The sequence below is a fragment of the Misgurnus anguillicaudatus genome, chromosome 23 (assembly GCF_027580225.2).
Source record: "Misgurnus anguillicaudatus chromosome 23, ASM2758022v2, whole genome shotgun sequence".
Taxonomy (NCBI): Eukaryota; Metazoa; Chordata; class Actinopteri; order Cypriniformes; family Cobitidae; genus Misgurnus; species Misgurnus anguillicaudatus.
In genome coordinates, this window is record NC_073359.2 from 22,831,490 (window position 1) to 22,850,682 (window position 19,193).

At 35.0% G+C, this 19,193-nt stretch overlaps 1 protein-coding gene and 1 long non-coding RNA gene across 2 annotated transcripts in view; both read left to right on the top strand.

The window, feature by feature from the left end:
* lrp1ba (low density lipoprotein receptor-related protein 1Ba) overlaps nucleotides 1–9,996 on the top strand; it is a 332,672-nt gene extending 322,676 nt beyond the window's left edge. Inside the window, exons 88-92 of the mRNA XM_073862191.1 lie at nucleotides 3,105–3,181; nucleotides 4,120–4,210; nucleotides 4,391–4,541; nucleotides 7,076–7,180; nucleotides 8,906–9,996. Coding sequence (XP_073718292.1) covers nucleotides 3,105–3,181; nucleotides 4,120–4,210; nucleotides 4,391–4,541; nucleotides 7,076–7,180; nucleotides 8,906–9,046 — 565 coding nt within the window. The 3' untranslated portion in view covers nucleotides 9,047–9,996. The remainder of the gene's footprint in view (nucleotides 1–3,104; nucleotides 3,182–4,119; nucleotides 4,211–4,390; nucleotides 4,542–7,075; nucleotides 7,181–8,905) is intronic.
* Nucleotides 9,997–17,408: 7,412 nt separating this feature from the next.
* On the top strand, nucleotides 17,409–19,193 carry LOC141359563 (uncharacterized). Its single transcript, XR_012366070.1, has 3 exons — nucleotides 17,409–17,525; nucleotides 17,721–18,399; nucleotides 18,482–19,193. It is a non-coding gene; the product is annotated as an uncharacterized lncRNA (long non-coding RNA).

Here is a 19,193-nt window from a genome sequence, read left to right on the forward strand (position 1 = left end):
TTGAAACATTGTGAGTAGGCCTACTACTGTCTGTAATATACTTTGTTCGGAAAAAAAATGGTCAAAACATGTACCCCATCTGTCACTGGGGCGGTATCATTTCAAAAAGTACCCATTTGCACCTACACTGAAAAAAATCATTCAATTTACTAAATTTTTTAAGTGGTTGCAGTCAATTTATTTAGACTACATTTAAAGAAAAAAAAGTAGTAAAATAAAATAAAATAAAAAACTTTTGTTTAAATGTAGCTTAAATAAATAGTTTGCAACCACTTACCTTAAAAAAATTGAGTAAATTTAATTAATCATTTTTTTTCAGTGTAAAGAGTTCATATTAGTACCTCAAAGGTACAAATAGGTACCAAATGTAAACATATTAGGACCTTTTTAAAGGGTACTGCCCCATTAACATATAAGGTGCATATTTTTAGTGCATAAAAGTTATATTAACTCTTTCCCCGCCATTGACGAGTTATCTTGTCAATTAATAGAAAACATTTGCATAAAAAAACGTGTTCCTGATGAGTTTTTATGGTTAATCTGTAATACCGCGATTATCCACTAGTGGTGCATTTACCTAATTTATTAAAAAACTGAAGCAAAAAAATATTTATTAATTTTACACTTCGTGTATGTTTTGATATTCATTCTGAATCTGAATTTCACAAAAATGCAATTATTTCAAAAAATATATTTTTGAAGAAAAATACCCATATTTAAGAGTTTATGAGCAGAGAAAAAATATAGATAGGATGAATAGTTTTTTTCCCCCATTTTGTTTGTTTGTTTGTTTATTGTTTGTTTGAAAGCAGAGGGTCTGTTCTTTCATTTGATATATTTGTATGTTAATATATTTTTAGAAAAAAATGTCCTTGAAAGCATTTTGTGAAACTTGTGAAAATCACAAAAAATGCTGGCGGGTACATTTTCAAAAAAAAAGTCTGGCGGGGAATTAATAAAGTTTTAGAGGCGGTTCACATTTCGCGTCTAAAACTGCGCAGAAAACGTGACCGTCGGGTGGTTCTTGTCACATGACCTGCGGTGCGCTTGTGGCATTCTGAAAAGTTGAAATGTTTTTAACTCGTAGCGGTGCGGACGCGCCTGAAAAAAACGCGCTTCGCACTGCATGCGCGTCGGGACTGTGTCGCTTCCATTAAGAGCGCGCATACCGCACGCCTACATTTAAAATAACGAACTTGAGCGTGCAAAAGATGCAAAATGTGAATCTCTCCTTATATTGGTTGTGAAAAGTATATTTTTATTACATTTTTTTTATTTTAATGTTATTTAATTGTACTCAATTTTAATTGACTTGATCATACAATCTTGTTAAAGCAACACTAAAGAGGTTTTTTACCTTAAAATAACGTTTCCAAAAAAGTTTCAGTCATTCATCCACCTGAAACAGGGTGAACGGCATTTTCACATTAGCTTTGCAGCCCTCTATCGGCCAAAACCGCACTAAAGAAGTTTCCAACCGTCAGGTCGCGGTCCTGTAGTTTGAGTGAAAACTACAAAAACTTGCTTTACGGCAGACCTACAATACAATCAGAGCCAGCTTTGCTGCAGTATGCTAAATTATTTACGACAGTGGTAATGGACAATTCCGCTTCAAACCTATAGGGGGAGCAAAGAGCAAAAACTCTTTAGTGTTGCTTTAACATATCTATTGTAAATAATCATAAATATATTTATCCTTAATGTATGGGAAATAAACATTTGTGTGACAGGATAACTCTGGCTACATTTGCAACCCTCTTAGTTTTTTTATTATTTTTATTGTAATTTAAAGTTTAATGTTTATTGCTTGACAATCACACAAATTAGATTTTAAATTGTATGTTTTGACCAAAATTCTGATAACGGGGTTGAAGAATCTCATGAAATGAATAGGATGAAATAGCGACCTCTTGGGGTTCAATATCATCAATTTCCGAAAGCACTTATTTGTTCAAAAAGGCATCCAGATCCTATTTTATACCAACTTCATGGAAAATGTCATTTAGTTCACTTCTCACCCCATGGTATTTCTGCTGGATGTTTCCGGTCACCTTCCTCAAACAGCAGTGCGTTCACATGCACCGTGCCAAGCAGGAAATAGAAACCCATATCTCCAGGAAATTGGATTAAACATTGTTTCATTCACGCCGGCATCTTTCATAAGCTTTTAATCTCTCATGTCCCGAGATTACTGCTGTGGACGCATGTTGCTTAAACATGCACAGAAACACACTGCATGTCTCTACAGTGAAAATAATGCGTCTCTCAGGATCAGATTGTGTACCTCCACTTTGATGTATTGTGCTTTTATTATGTAAAAAATTTTGTTAAATATTGCAGTGCTTATTAAAAATCAATAAGAATTATACTAAAGACTATAAAAGTAACTGAAAATACAAGTATATGTTTTATTATTTAGTTATGAATATGTTAAATTTAACCTCGAATGCAGTACAAATCTACACTGCAAAAAATGATTTTAAAGAAAAATTATTTGTAAAAATATGTTAATTCTTAAATTAAGATGCTTTTTCTTGATGAGCAAAATAACCTAAGAAAAAAAAGTCTAGTTTTTAGACCAAAAATATCAATTGAAAGGATTTTGTGCATAAAACAAGCAAAAAAAAATCTGCCAATTGTGTAAGCAATTTTTCTAGATTTTTTTCTTGAATTTAGTGTTTAAGAAAAATGTTCAATATTTTTTTGCTTACCCCATTGGCAGATTTTTTTTTTTTTGCTTGTTTTATGCACAAAATCACTTAAAAATTTGATATTTTTGGTCTAAAAACTAGACTTATTTTCTTGGGTCGTTTTTCTCATCAAGAAAAAGCATCTTGATTTAAGAATTTTTAGATATTTTTACTAAAAAAAGACAAAAATACTAAGAATTTTTTCTTGTACATCATTTTTTGCATCGTGATTTTCCATGACGAGGTTTAGAGAAGTCAAGTGTGTAATGCAAATCTAAATGATACAAAGCGACCTCATGTTTTCAGGAAGTAACGCTTTAGGCTTATAAAATATAATCTTTTATTTTTAAATGCTACACGTCTTGTTTTATTAAAAAAGACAGATTTGTATTTGTTTTTTATTTCTGTTTGCAGGTGCTCAGCAAACTGGTCGGGTACGCAGTGTGAAAGACCGTCCACCAAGACCAGCCGCTCTGAAAACTTCAATGGAAGTAAGCATCGTAATCGATTTTCGAAATTAGGGGCTTAAACGGTCAAAACGATTCATAAAAATGTCATTATTATATTGCACTTTAAATTTGTGTACAAAATTTGAACTGTTGGTGGCGCTAGAAGGCTTGAGATCGCTCTTAAAAAATGCTGGGTTATTAAAAAAAGGGTAATGTCAAAAAAGGGATACCAGATAATGTTTATATTTGACAAAGGGCAGTAACCACAATAGACATCGAGGGGGACATGTCCCCCAAAAAATATTTGAAACAGACCAATTGTCCTAATGTTTCATTTTTTAAATAGCCCTGACTGTTTTTGTCCCCCCAATGTTTAAAATGTGGCCTTGATTTGACCTATCAGTGGGTTAAAAAAACAAGCATTTTGGGCTAAAACAACCCAGCATAGATTAAATTACAACCCAACAGGCTCGGTGGTCCCTTTATGACCCAACTCTGGATTTAAAAAAACACCCCAGCATTTTTTTAAAGGTGATAAGTGGCCAAATAAATGGTCTGTACATCTGTCCTGCTAGACTAGAAACTAAAAGATCAAATAAATGCTAAGCACCTCAGTGGTGCCATGCCCATAACAATCATTAAATTCACTAATTTAATAGAAAACAACAGTTAGAAGCATTGAAGAAACAGTATGTCAATACACTATCAATTTAAGTGCACACTTGGAAGGCTGTAGAGATTTACTAACCTAATGCAGTGAATTCACACGTACCATTAGACAATTACACTTGAGTTTATGCTTGTGGATGGTTTACATTATTGGCTAGATAAGTAAGGTTTACTCTGCCTTTCTATCTAGTTTCCTTCACTAAATCTATAGTATCTATCTTTACCTTAATGTAATGCACTGTACTGTATGTTGCTATATTACAGTTACATGCAATATAAAGTATTTACTTATACCTTTTTTGTTTTTTTAGGAAGTATCGCCATCGTAGTGCCCCTGGTTCTTCTCGTGTTTATCATCACCGCTGTTACTCTGGGACTCCTTATTTGCAAAAGACGGCAAAGGTAAACAAGCCCATCAGTTGTGGGAGACGGAATTAAAATGTTTAGTCGGAGAATTGCTAATGTGATGTGATTTGTTGATGTTACCCTAGAGTCAGCTTCAGCATTCGATTTGTGTGCAGTAGCTACTTTTATTTTTTTTACTAACATAACGTACGTGATATATATGTTATCCCTTCACAGAGGGAAACAGGTTCAACGGCAACCCATGGCAAACGGCGGTCTGAACGTGGAGATCGGAAACCCGTCGTATAACATGTACGAAGTTGACCACGACAATCACATAGATGTGGGAAGCTTTCTTCACCCCAGCTTTACCCTTGACCCTCATAAGGTATAACATTATATCATCTATATCACCCAGGAAGTGTACATTTCAATACATCAAAACCACACTGCAAAGTGATTGGCTCTTTCTTATTGTTAATTCCAGTACGTTGTCAGGTATTCTGTAGATCTGGCTTCGGAACTCAGGTTTATGATTTCGTTCTAATGTAAACTACACTCATCTAAAGGATTATTAGGAACACCTGTTCAATTTCTCATTAATGCAATGATCTAATCAACCAATCACATGGCAGTTGCTTCAATGCATTTAGGGGTGTGGCCCTGGTCAAGACAATCTCCTGAACTCCAAACTGAATGTCAGAATGGGAAAGAAAGATGATTTAAGCAATTTTGAGGGTGGCATGGTTGTTGGTGCCAGACGGGCCGGTCTGAGTATTTTTACTGGGTTACTGGGATTTTCACGCACAACCATTTCTAGGGTTTACAAAGAATGGTGTGAAAAGGGAAAAACATCCAGTATGGATGGGTGAAAATGCCTTGATGATGCTAGAGGTCAGAGGAGAATGAGCCGACTGATTCAAGCTAATAGAAGAGCAACTTTGACTGAAATAACCACTCGTTACAACCGAGGTATGCAGCAAAGCATTTGTGAAGCCACAACACGCACAACCTTGAGGCGGATGGGCTACAACAGCAGAAGACCCCCACCGGGTACCACTCATCTCCATTACAAATAGGAAAAAGAGGCTACAATTTGCACAAGCTCACCAAAATTGGACAGTTGAAGATTGGAAAAATGTTGCTTGGTCTGATGAGTCTCGATTTCTGTTGAGACATTCAGATGGTAGAGTCAGAATTTGGCGTAAACAGAATGAGAACATGGATCCATCATGCCTTGTTACCACTGTGCAGGCTGGTGGTAGTGGTGGTGTAATGGTGTGGGGGATGTTTTCTTGGCACACTTTAGGCCAAATTGGGCATCGTTTAAATTCCACGGCCTACCTGAGCATTGTTTCTGACCATGTCCATCCCTTTATGACCACCATGTACCCATCCTCTGATGGCTACTTCCAGCAGGATAATGCACGATGTCACAAAGCTCGAATCATTTCAAATTGGTTTCTTGAACACGACAATGAGTTCACTGTACTGAAATGGCCCCCACAGTCACCAGATCTCAATCTAATAGAGCATCTTTGGGATGTGGTGGAACGGGAGCTTCGTGCCCTGGATGTGCATCGCACAAATTTCCATCAACTGCGAGATGCTATCCTATCAATATGGGCCAACATTTCTAAAGAATGCTTTCAGCACCTTGTTGAATCAATGCCACGTAGAATTAAGGCAGTTCTGAAGGTGAAAAGGGGTATAAGCAAACAATAATTCAAAAATAAAATGCGAGCAGTCTTCACCACGAACTTCGGCCCCGATCAATTCGTGACCTCCGTATTTGTAGCCTTCAAGTCACACAAAAACGTCACACTTGAATGTACTGGCAGGCTTTTAATATCTCTCCTCTTTAAACACACATCAAATGCATTTTCAAAGTAAACAAACTTAGCATCTCATTTGCATACATTAACAGGGTAAGGGAAAAAAACTATGACACAGCTCACACCGGCATAGGTTTGTCACCTCGCCTGCAAAAATAGAAAAATAACACCTCTAGTCATGAAAAAGAAATGAAACTTATCACTCATGTACATACGTTAGCAAATAAAGAAAAGTATAAGGTATTCAGGCGAGGTGTCGCAAAGCCTTTAGCACCTTCTTTTGCAGCGCAGGCCAGGCCTGCATGTCAAAGGTCACAGAACACTTTTTAGAACTTTTTTTAAACTTTGCTTTGCAAGGTTGTGCGTTAAACTGACTATAATCTTCATCGCATTTGACATTATTCTAAGATGTTACCCATTGTTTATACATTTTTTGCAAGAAATATTGCGTGCAACCTTATAGCCCCTGAAAATGGGTCTCGAAACTGCACTCTTAGAACGAATGTGTTAAAAATAATCCACCCATCTCTGTGTTATTATTGAAACAACACATTTTGTGTTACTTTTAACACAACTTGTGTTTTTTTTGTAACACAAAATCAACACAAAATGACACATAATGTGTTAAAATTACACATAATGTGTTAAAAGCTTAACGTGCAAAGATGTGTAAAGAATTAACACATCCCTTCTAAGAATGTGTGTTTGTTATTGCTATGCAATTTGGTTCATATCTGTAAACAAATATATTTTATTTACTGTTATTTTGTCCCTGAGGAAAATTTAGTCTTTATAGCACTTAAACATTTACACAAATATCTTTGCCTCAGAAGCACAATGTGGGCCAGAAGTCATAATAACACAGTAGCAATTAAAGTTTTATATTTTTCTGTTACAATAATAATATCACGATCCTCGATAACAAAACTTGTTTTGCCCTTTTATATGCCATTTGTGTTGCAACCCGAATTCCCCAAATAATTTAGTCCAATTTATTATTTTAATATGTTCATATATTACTGTACTTCAGAGGTGTTGGCGCTTAGAAGTTGAAACTGGTATTGCAATGTTTCGTTTTGTTTTCCAGGGCTGGTGTGTGAGGTCCAGCGATTCTCGCAATTTACCCGCACACCCTTTGGCTGCACAAACTCTACCTATCCAGAACGCTCCAAAGGAGCTCATTCCAGGACAGGCAATGAACTATTAAACAGTTATTTTGTAGTTGCTTTCCCAAACATTGCATTGATTTGGTGGCAGTGCACTACTAAATGCTCACCTAATGCTTCGTACATTATGTTTTGTGCTTCATAGCAGGGGTTTTCAAACTTTTTGATGGCACGGACACACATGAGGAACAGTGGCGGCTCGTGACTGCTCTTCCGAGGAGCGCAAATTCAAAATAAGTGGTCAGAGTGTCATGTGTGTCGCTCAGGTTTTCAAAATATGTGTTTGTTGCGTCATATTAACCATGTGCATCACGCTTCTTGTCAAAATAAGTGCCTGCTGCACACACGTCCGTTTATGATAAAAGAGATGCTCACGTTCACAAAATACTCGCAAGACACTCCCTTAACAGTAAACTCTGATTACGCATGAGATTATGTGAGTATCGAGCGTCTCTTTTATCATAAACGCTTTAGACGCGTCTGCAGCAGGCGCTTATTTTGAAAAGACACGTGATGCACATAGGTTCACTCGACGCGCAAAACACATATTTTGAAATTACGAACCACACACATGACGGGCTACATACATGTTGTGACGAACTTCGCATCAGGCGCCCTCGAAAAAAGAAGTCACCGGCCGCCACTGATGAGGAACCTTTAGCAATCCGAAACATTTAAACTGTGTTAGATAAATATTTGTAATATTTTAAAGCAAATTGTTTACAAACTTAAATAATTGGCTACGCAGACTTTTCCCAATGTTTGCTTTGTATTTTATCTCTTGAAATTTTCGGAGGACCCCTTGGGACTCCCCCCGGATCCCAGTTTGAAAACCTCTGCTTTATAGAAGTGTAAGAAATGCATTGGTTTTATGGAAAGTATGATCTTCTTGATAATACGGTAGCTTTGTGTAAGATATTAACAAAATTTCATTATTAAAGGAAAATATACTCATTTTCCAGCTCCCCCAGAGTTAAACATTTGATTTTTACCATTTTGGAATCCATTCAGGTGATCTCCAGGTCTGGCGCTACCACTTTTAGCATAGCTTAGCATAATCCATTGAATTTAATTAGACCATTAGCATTGTGCTAAAAATAAGCAAAAGTACACAATGTATATTTATTTCATTCATAGCTCAGAGAAAATCATAATTGGCTCTGATCTGGGGGGGCAGTGCCACCTTCCCCCCCCCCCTAAACTCTGCCTATATGTACATCGTAGGGTGGCCATTCGTGCCAGTTCCACCGGACACGTCCCGAACATGTTTTCGGGTTCATCTTCGGAAGTCGCGTTGGTCGACCGCATACGTCATCAAGGTTTAATATTTCGGGTTTAATTTAAAAAAAAACAACCGTTACATTTCAAGGTAAGAATGAAACTACAATGATTGTGTGTCTTAAAATAAAAAATCTTAATTTTCTAATGTGTTTTAACTGAAATGTGAGAACCTCGATGACGTATGCGGTCGACCAACGCGACTTCCAGAGAACGAACCCAAAAACATGTTCGGGACGTGTCCGGCGGAACTGGCACGAATGGCCACCCTAGTACATCACCATTTATCTTAAAATTACTGAGATATAAATATTGATTAATACCGCCCAGCCCCCTACTAAGGAGTAGGAGAATAATGAATGTATGAATAATATTAATTCATCCAAATTTCTTTTTAGAGTGCATGTGGATCCATGGACTGTGATTTTTGTAGTAACTACATACTAAATAAATCAAATATTTTGCTTTTACAGGCAATGAACTATTCAAACCCCATATACACAAAGATGTACCATGACGGACAACATTGTCGAAAGCCAGTCATCAACCTCGACACTAGACGTGACGTTCTTCCAAAGAGACTGGAAACGACGATTCGAGAAACGGCGGCGTAACCTAGCTTTTCAACGACTTGCTTTTTTATACAAAACTCTGTATAAAATGTATAAAAACATAAAAATGAACTTCATCGTCAGGTTTAATTATCTGTTTTTGGGCTCGCCACCTCATTTCGTCTCGTCCCACACATATGTTTCATTTTTGGCAACATATTTATATTAACGTTATTTTCACAGTTCGGATGCACCTGCAATTCGGGCTGTTAAATCACTTTTTATAAACTATTAATGCTGTGTTTTTCTTTGCTTTGTGACTTTGTATATGCACTACACGAAAACAAAAAACAAACCGTTCACAGCTGCTCTATCTCGAAAGGCTTTATATACATTTAAAGATGTATTTTATATAGGTTTATTTACGTACACGGTATGTATATGTTTTCTTGTTGGTGGTATGATCACCAATGCCTAGATATTCCCAAGTTGCCTCTTTACATTAAGCAGTATAAGGAGAAACTGATATTTAAATGCATCGTATATGCTCACATCACAGATTTATTTTTATATTTCTCATCGAACTGCAAACATGTTCCCATATTAAGTAGATTAACGTTGTTTTTGGATGCTTTAAATATGCAGTCGAAACCGAAAGTTAAAGTTGGTTTCACTTTCTATTTTGGATGTTTCATAAAAATATCCGTCGGCACTATAGGGGCTATAAAATGAATACAGATTCACTTTCACTTTATATGTTATTAAACATGATGTTCGTGATAAACACACGCGCGCGCATTCTCTGTGCAAATGTACAAACTAGAGCGGAGAAAGTTTTATAATTTTATAGTTGATTTGTACGTCCAGTTTGCTTGTATTTTCTGGAAGTGTAATAAATGTTAAAAGTTTTATACAGAAAAATGTACACAGTATATTTGGTCCGTCTTCACTTTGGGTGAAAACTGAAGTGTTGTTGTTTTTCTTAAAAATAAAAAGATTAATCCTGTAATAATTCTTAAAGGAATAGTCTACTCATTTTCAATATTAAAGTGTGTTGTTGCCTTGACTGGGAGTTGTTGATGCATCCCTCTATCGTCTGTGTGCGTGCGCGTAGGCGCTGGAGCGCGCTGCGATGCTTCGATGGCGTTTGGCTTGGCCCCATTCATTCAATGGTACCAATCAGAGATAAAGTTAGAAGTGAACAGACACATCAACGTTTTTCCTATTTGGGACGAGTGGTTGTGCGAGCAAGTTTGGTGGTACAAAATGAAACGTGGCGCTTTTCTGGGCTGATTTAGGGGAGGAGCTGCATGTTGTGGCGTGATAGCACTTTTGGGAGTACTTCGACTCAGCGCAGTAACACCCTCCCTCTCCCATTATGAGAGTGAGAAGGGGAGCGGACTTTTCAGGCAAGTCGAAGTACCAAAAGTGCTATTGCGCCATAAAGTGTAGTTCCTCTTTTAAATCCGCTTAGAGAAGCGCTGCGTTTTGTTTTGTACCACCAAACTTGCTCATATAACTACTCGTCTTAAATAGGAAAAACGTTGATGTGTTTGGTCACTTCTAACTTTATCTCTAAATGGTACCATTGAATGAATGGGGCTAAGCTAAATGCTATCGAAGCGTCGCATCGCGCTCCAGCGCTTACGTGCATGCACACAGATGATAGAGGGATGTATCAACTCTTCTTAGTTAAGGTAATAACATAGTTTAATATTGAAAATGAGTAGACTATTCCTTTAAGCGTTATATTGCACTGAGCAATCTCACGGTTGCCGTTGTTTTAAGGGAGTGTAGGAAACAATTTAAATTTGTCATTGTAATACTCGCACATATATTTACCTAATGTGATTTTGGACCAAGAATTATAAAATAAAATGGATTTTCTTGCCATTTCAAATGCGTTGCTACATACTTCAAAATGCACACAGTTTTTTTAAGGCACTCATTTGCAAGTATTGTGTTGTCTTTCTTGTTACACAGGTTTGTAGGAGACAAAAACATATTTCCATAGCATCACTGACATTTCCATATACTGTAGATCATAAGATAAGACTTATCCAAAGTCAAACATCAAAGCCCAGTGTCACATCACATACTAAAGATGTTGGAGCTTTTGCCCAATATGATGAACTGGCAAGGAAAGAGGAATACTTTTTGCACAATACCTTTTACCATTTTATTAATTGGTATTGAGATGTTGATGGATTTTGGATTTTCATGTCCATGTTTTCCCGGATTTAACGCAATATTGATTAGTTTTATTTTTTTTGCGCCTGTTGTTTTTGCTCTGACTGTGATGATGTTCATCCAGAGGCCTTGCAAACAGAAATCCATCGGTTCTCTGACATTGTCAAACATTGTAGATGTTGTTTTACCTCTTCTGGTTCCACCTTTACTATGGGTGTTGTTTTTGCTGTTTGACGGCGAGTACATTGCTTGTGGTATGACACACTGGGAAGGAGATTACCTCCTGGATGAAGAGATCCAGATGAAATGGTGTAAACCAACCAAACTAAACAGCACAGGAGTGAAAGGATCGGACCTAAGAGATCAGATCGAACATATTGTGTACTACTCGCAAGTAAGTAATACAATTCAAAGTATATTTTTGCATCCCATGTAGCAGCTACTGTAGCTATAAATCAGAGGTGGGCAAATTAGGGCCCACGTGCAGTTTATAATTATACAGTATTAAACATTGTGTAGTAGGCCTGGGTATCGATTTAAATGTTCCAGGGGTGCGTTTCCCAAAAGCATTGTTAGCCAACGAACATCGCAAGGTTCATCGTTATTAACATCGTTCAACGATTTGGTGTTTCCCGAAACCATCATTCAATCGAACATTTGCAAACTGCATCGCTAACTTAGGTTAGCGTTTGACCTGTCGTTAGAAGCAACGTTCCTTGTTATTATCATATGTAGACTTACGTTGATCATGATTTGAACAAAATAAGCAAAAAAACATGTAGTTCAGTCAATATCTATCATTCTAAATATATTACAATTTTATTTTACATCTTTAAATGTGTAAACAGAATGAAAGCGCTGCATTTGAAAACTGTGCATGTGCGCAGCCCTACGAGCTTTAAGACCCTGAGGAATCCCTGGGAGGAGTGACGTAAGAGGGAACTTGTGCGTGAATTAAATATCTTGAAAATAAACAACAGATAACTAAATCACGAGAACAAAATCAGTCTTCCCATGCAATATATGTTATTTACAGCAATAATCTGACATTAAATCGATTTGCACAGATTAATTAGTACTTCACCTCCCACGTGACATCATCAACTATGTTGTTAAACCAACGTCGTTCACACCAACGAATGTGCGACAAAGTTACTATGCTTTCGGGAAACAGTCGTGACAAGGTAGTTCGTTTCTCCAGTGATGCATCGTACTATGATCGTTCAACAACGAGTTACGTCGTTGTTTGGGAAACGCACCCCAGATCGATTCGATTCACTAGCTATCAAATCGATTCGATTCTCGGTTCGATTTTCGATTCAACTTTTTGGTCGCTTTTTATACTCGAATTCTTGATTCAACTCAATGAATTGATATTACATTATTTTAGAATATATTAGAATATAGACGGAATGAATGAATGACAGGCTCGCCTCTCACTCCTTGGTAACATCACGCAAGGCAACAAAGAGGGTGACATCTAGTAGAAAAGACTAGTAATTAGATTAATATCAATCTTACGTTCAATGTTTGCGAAAATAAAAATGGGGAAAAAATCGATTTGTGGCCTTTGAGAATCGATTTGGATTTGCCCACATAAAAAAACGATTAATCGAAAAATCATTTTTTTTGCCCAACTCTATTGTGTAGTAGTAACTGAGTGTTTATTTTATAATAAATTAAAGGCGCTCTAAGCAAATCTGTGTGACGTTACTTTTTGTTGATGTTTGAACTGTTTTCAAACAAACGGAGCAATCCTTCTTGTCATTTATTGGCTGGAACACTTTGTTATTGTTTCTGGTGGTAGGTTTGGCCAATTTGTTTTTATTGCAGTTTGTGAAGCATAGGCTGTCTACAGAGATCGTGTTTTTTTACAATTTGATCAGCGGACAGGCAGCAAGCAGATAGTGAGGAGATATTTGCTGTATGTAACAAAAAATGTTTTATGGTGTAAAATGTGTGAATTCGCTTAGAGCACCTTTAAGGTACATTTGTCATTAACATGCAGCTCTTAACCTGATGTGGCCCACCCATGCAATAAATACTCAAAACTATGTTATTTTAAATTTGTACGGTTTAAAAATCAAACATTGAAATGTGCCGACACTAACGTTTGTGTAAATGTAATATATTAAAGGTGCAGTTTGTAAATTTTAGCGTCATCTAGTGGTGAGGTTGCTATTTGCAACCAAGGCTCAGTCCACTGCTCACTCCTCGCTTTTGAAACACCATCCGTTAAGGGCGTCTGTAGAAACATGGTGGCACAAAATGGCGACTTACACCGTCCCCTTACATGGATGTAGATAAAAACGTCTCATTCTAAGGTAATAAAAACATAACGGTTCATTATGAAAGGTCTTTATAAACCTCTGATAATATAGTTTTGTAATTTATTGTGCATTTATGTCAAGAGATCCTTCTAAAAATTACATACTGCACCTATATAATAATATATAATAATATTTTGATTATTTTTATATTTAAAATGTTTTATTAAATACTGAACACTGTTATGTGTTATTTTTAATAGCTCTCAGCTTTAGCGCTGCTCTTGGTCATCTGCACCGCTGTCATGGCCGCCATTGTTTATCGAGACTGCACCGAGCGATCGAAGGAAGCAACGCAACTATCAGAGATTCACCGTGACTCAGAGGGGCAGATGCAACACCAGCCTGATAACATCTAAAAAGACTATATAGGGTCTGCAAGAATTGAGAGTCATACCTGTGATTGTAAAAGCACAGGATGTGTTGTCAACCGCAATGTAGTTACCAGCAAATGTTTCTTTAGGTGAAAGTACTAAATGCATTTAACAAGATTATCTGCAATATGTCTTAAAGGTACACTCCACTTTTTTTGAAAATATGCTCATTTCCAGCTTCCCTAGAGTTAAGCATTTGATTTTACCTTTTTGGTTCAGCTGATCTCTGGCGCTACCACTTTTAGCATAGCTTAGCATAATCAATTGAATCTGATTAGACCATTAGCATCGCGCTAAAAAATAACCAAAGAGTTTGGATATTTTTCCTATTTAAAACTTGACTCTTCTGTAGTTAAATTGTGTACTAAGACTGACGGAAAATAAAAAGTTGTGATTTTCTAGGCAGATATGGCTGGTAACTGTGCTCTCATTCTGGCGTAGTAATCAGGGACTTTGCTGCCGTGGCATGGCTGCAGCAGGCGCAATGATATTACGCAGCACCTGAAAATAGTCCCCTTGATTACTTTTAATAGCAGGGGATTATTTTCAGATGCTGCGTAATATCAAAACAACTTTTCTATTTTCTTAAGAGATGTTAATGATGTTATTATAGACATACATGTTAAATTGCAACCAACACAAATACCATAATATTGTATAATTAAAAAAAACTATGATCTGGTTCACCGAAACCACAAGGTTGGTCTGTGAAGAGGAAGTAACTTTCTTTGATATGTGTGAGACACTGCACTGTGCTCCTCAAACGCTGGCACACCTCCACAGAAGCAATTTAAGTCGACATATCACAACAAGAAGAGAAAATATCAAGTAAGTTTAAAATGAGATGCAAATGAATATAAATTGGTACAGATGATGTATTGTAATAATTTCATAAAAGTGCCTATATTCTAGCCTAACAAGTTTTTATTTTTATTGTTACATCATTAATTGTGGTTAAAGCATTGCATTTCTAAGCTGTCATATAGTAGTTACAGTAGTCGTGATGTAACCAGATAAACAGAGCGATAAAACAGTTGGCGTTACACATTACTATACTTGCCTTGACTGAAGTGTAAGTGAGGTGTCAACTAAATGAGTAAACTATAGATATAGATGACTTCTGCCTCTGTCATGGCAGTATTTAGCAATAGAAATCACACTTTAAATGTACTATTTATAGGTATGTGTTTTGTGTCATTCTGTCAGCTTCCAACATTTCTGCAAAATTCCCAAAAGTAATGTTTTTCTTTTCATTTATTTACTGAAAATTTAAATGGTCAGAATTTAAAAAACAAATAGTGTTGCAGTGTTTTTAGATCTAGAATAATGTAATGCAGTGGTTCTCAAACTTTTTTGGCTAAAGTACAGCTTTTTATGATTTTTCAAGCTGAGTACCCCTTGACCAAAAAAATACATTTTGCTTTAAAATACAGTTATGCCTAATACTTTTTAGTTATATTTAGATACCATATTTGTGTAAAGCCATACATAAATGTTTATAAGCATTAACCTGCACCTGTCAATTTATTGCAAACTCTCATTATTTTGCATGTATTCTTTATTTATTCTGGTTGAATAAATAAAGGGTCAATAAATAACTATTAAAATTTGTGTTTTAATTTGATGAATTTATTTTAATGCATATGTAGTCCTAATTTCATAAATAAAATACTATTATTATGATTTATGTCAGTTTGGACTTTCTCTCACATACCCCCTGCAATACCCCCAAGTACCCCTAGGGAGTTATTGATGGAATAACCCTGATTTTTAATCAAATCTTTTAATCGCATTGTCTTGTCATGCGCTTAGTCTTTTATATTTCCTTTTGTTGAAATTCAACAGAAACTGGACTAAAATGTCACAATACATCTAGAAATGATGATTAAAGGCAAAACTGGAGTGGTCTCTTAATTCTTGCATCGCTATATGTATATACAGGTCTCAACATTTTTTTTTATTATTATTTTACTTATCCTAACTTAAATTACTGCCCCTCCCACCTAAATATAATAAAAATATATATAAAATAGACCTATTGTTTTTGACTCAAGTATTCTTATTAAATTAAAAAGGTAGTCATCATAATTGATGTGACATTATTCTGTGGAGCGTTTTCCATTTTTCATTCTTTTAGTGTTAGTGTTAATTTAAACATGTTCAAAGGCAACTAAACTTTACATTAAACGCTAATGGTATAATAAGGTGTTATTAAAAAAAAGGATTTTCTTCACTACCGCAAGGTGCTCTCTAAAACTAGAAATTTCCTGCTCAGTTTCTGTAACTGAAGTGTGTTCTTCAAAAGCTGTTAGAAAGACAAAACATCAGTTTATCATGACACCAAAAACTACTATCCTAAAACAATAGTTGCAAATATTGTTAAAGACAAAGCACTGTAAAAAATATATTATAAAAAGTAATTTTTTAATTGTTAATATAAAAAGTATAATATAATTGATTTAAAAATTTATTTTAGTCAAATTACTAAAAATAAAGTAACATTTATTAATTCTAATAAAGTCCAAAAATAATATGTTTATAGTTTTTTTCTTTAAAAGTTCTGCAGCTTAATACTGTTATTTTACAGATTTCTCCAGATTATTATGATCAAACACCTTTAATAAAGTTACCAATAAAAGAAGAAGTGAAAGAGAAATGGTTTGTCTTTGAAGATGAAGAAACTTCATGTTACGTGAGAAACACTGAACAGTGCTCCTCACATGCTACTACAATAGTAGAAATTAACTGCAGTATATGAAAAAAAACATGCTCCATGACACCAATAACTAGCCTAATACAATAATTTAAAATATTGTTTAAGATAAAATGTTAAAAATAAAATAGGAATAAATAATTACATTTTGAGCAATCATACAAATTAATGCAAAATAACAAATGTACACTGAAAAAATTGGTTTATTAAATTTATTTAAGCTACATTTAAACAAAAGTAAAAAAAAATGATTAAATTTAATGAATATTTTTTTTCAGTGTAGGCCTACAGATGAAATAAACAAGATAAAAATTCGTGAGGGGATTCTGGAAATATTTTCTGAATATGCACTGTAAAAAAACATGCAGCAAGTTAAAACAACTTGGTCAATTTAACCTATTATTTTAAGTTTTGGCTTAATAAAAGTGACATAACTTATAAATTTAAGTTGAAATTGTTTAACTTAATTTTTGTAAGTTAAAATAACATAAAAATATGTGTTTTTTTACAGCATGTCCATTTAAGGCCAGGAAGACATTTTTTGTACACAACGCACGCGCTGCATTGGTTTCTTTTTTTTAGTTTTCTTGCACTTGCTTAATTCTATGACAATGCACCTAGGCCCGATTAATATATATATTACTAATTTGAACTTTTTAATAATAAAAAACCTTAATTAATTGTTTAAAGATTACTTCTTTTGCACCTTTCAGTTCATTTCACAATAGCGTTTAACATGAGCTAGTGTGAGCTCCTTGTTTTTCTTTAATGTTTCAAGTTTGTTTTATTGTTTTACTATCTATGTATGCAAATAGCCAAACAGGAATCAAGGATCTTGGTACCATCTACATACCACCTACATATTAATAGCTGAAAAGTGTGGACTAAAGTGTTGAAATCATAGACACATCATCACAACAAGACAAGAGCAAATACAAGTGAGTCTAAAATCATCGTCTCCACTGCACTACCTGATGTTGTACTATTTATTTCTGTCTCTCAATAAATACAACTTGATATTATATGTATTTTTAACATGATAAAAGCTTGATCACTTCATATGTGACGAGTCATTTAGTTAAAATATTCCAGCTGCTAATATGAATAGTAATAATTATCCTTTATTTTAACAGATATCTGTCTTCATCTGAACCAACAGGTTCACGTGCATCTTGCTTGACAAGCAGATTTTAGCATATTAGCTGTGTGGTATATCTGAAGATGATTTTGTTTGAGAAATTACAAAAATTGATCTCCTCAAATTTAAGTATATATTCTTTTATTCTGAGTTGTTTGTCATTTGGAATGGAGGCATTGGTTGAAATGAAGTTTTCCTGTCCATGCAAAACCTTTTCAAATCAAGCTCTTTTCTGGCTAGTACTGATTACTCCTGCTTTATTCGTCTTTCTTTTAATGTTCCTGTTTTCAAGACCCTTTAAAGATGAATATAAGTGCTGCTCTCTTAATTGTAAAAAGACTTCATCTGACATGTCAAACCCTGGCGAACCTCGGGAGCTACGCTCTCTCAATACGTCAACGTCTGACCAAACACATGAAACAACATCTGACCAAACTCCACTGTCTGAACGAACTCATTTCATAATACCGTTTGTACAATGTCTAGTTCCACCTGTTGTGTGGTTCTTCATCGTGCTTTATGATGGTAACTATTATGCTTGTAGTAAGACAGACTGGAGTGGAACATATGTTACAGATGATGAGCTGAAAATTCAATGGTGTAAACCCACAAACTCAAGTGAAAGAGATCTTCAACTACGTGATCACACTCAGACTTTACTCACAAAGTCAAAGGTAAATGATGATTATCTTTTATTACATAGTTTTATTTTTGTTCCGTTTATAAAACATTATTTATGTTTTTTTTTTTTTACAGAAGTATAGCTTCATTCTGGCCATCGTCTTCTGCCTTATCACGCTTGTTATTGTGGGTGCCTATGACTTATATAAACGGAAAAAACGTGGTGAAACTTCAAGAAAATAAAGTGACAAATGTCTAAAAATTATCCTGTCCCTTAATGTAAAAAGTAAAAGCTGCTTTACTTAAAAATTACTTTAAAATTAGATTTATAAACTTAGATTTTAAAATCAAGTGAACATTTTTAAGGTAAAAGAGTTTAAAAATTACTCTATAAGTCAAAATGGTTAAATAGTGAAAAACTTAAAATTTGTGGGCGTTGCCAATAAATTTTTTTATTGAACCAACTTTTACTTTTTACAGACCACAATGTTTGCAGCACAAATGTCATGGATTTGATCGCAGGGAACATGTATGATAAAAAATGTATAGCTCAATGTATACTGTAGCAGCATAAGTCACTTTGGATTCAAGTGTCTGGTGAATGCATAAATATAAATCAATGCAATTTCTCGGTTTCTGAAGGTATGCCAAAAATTGATGCTCTTAATTTACAAACATAGTTTTGTTTAAAAACGTTGTTGGAGACTTAAGATTTTTGTTCATGCATTATGTAATAGCAGTGTGTAACAATGAAGTATATGTTATTGTTGTTTTATGTAAAAAAAAAAAAGGTTCAAAATGTCATTGTGTAAAATGTCATTTTTTTCTTTTTACCTAAAAAGTTCAT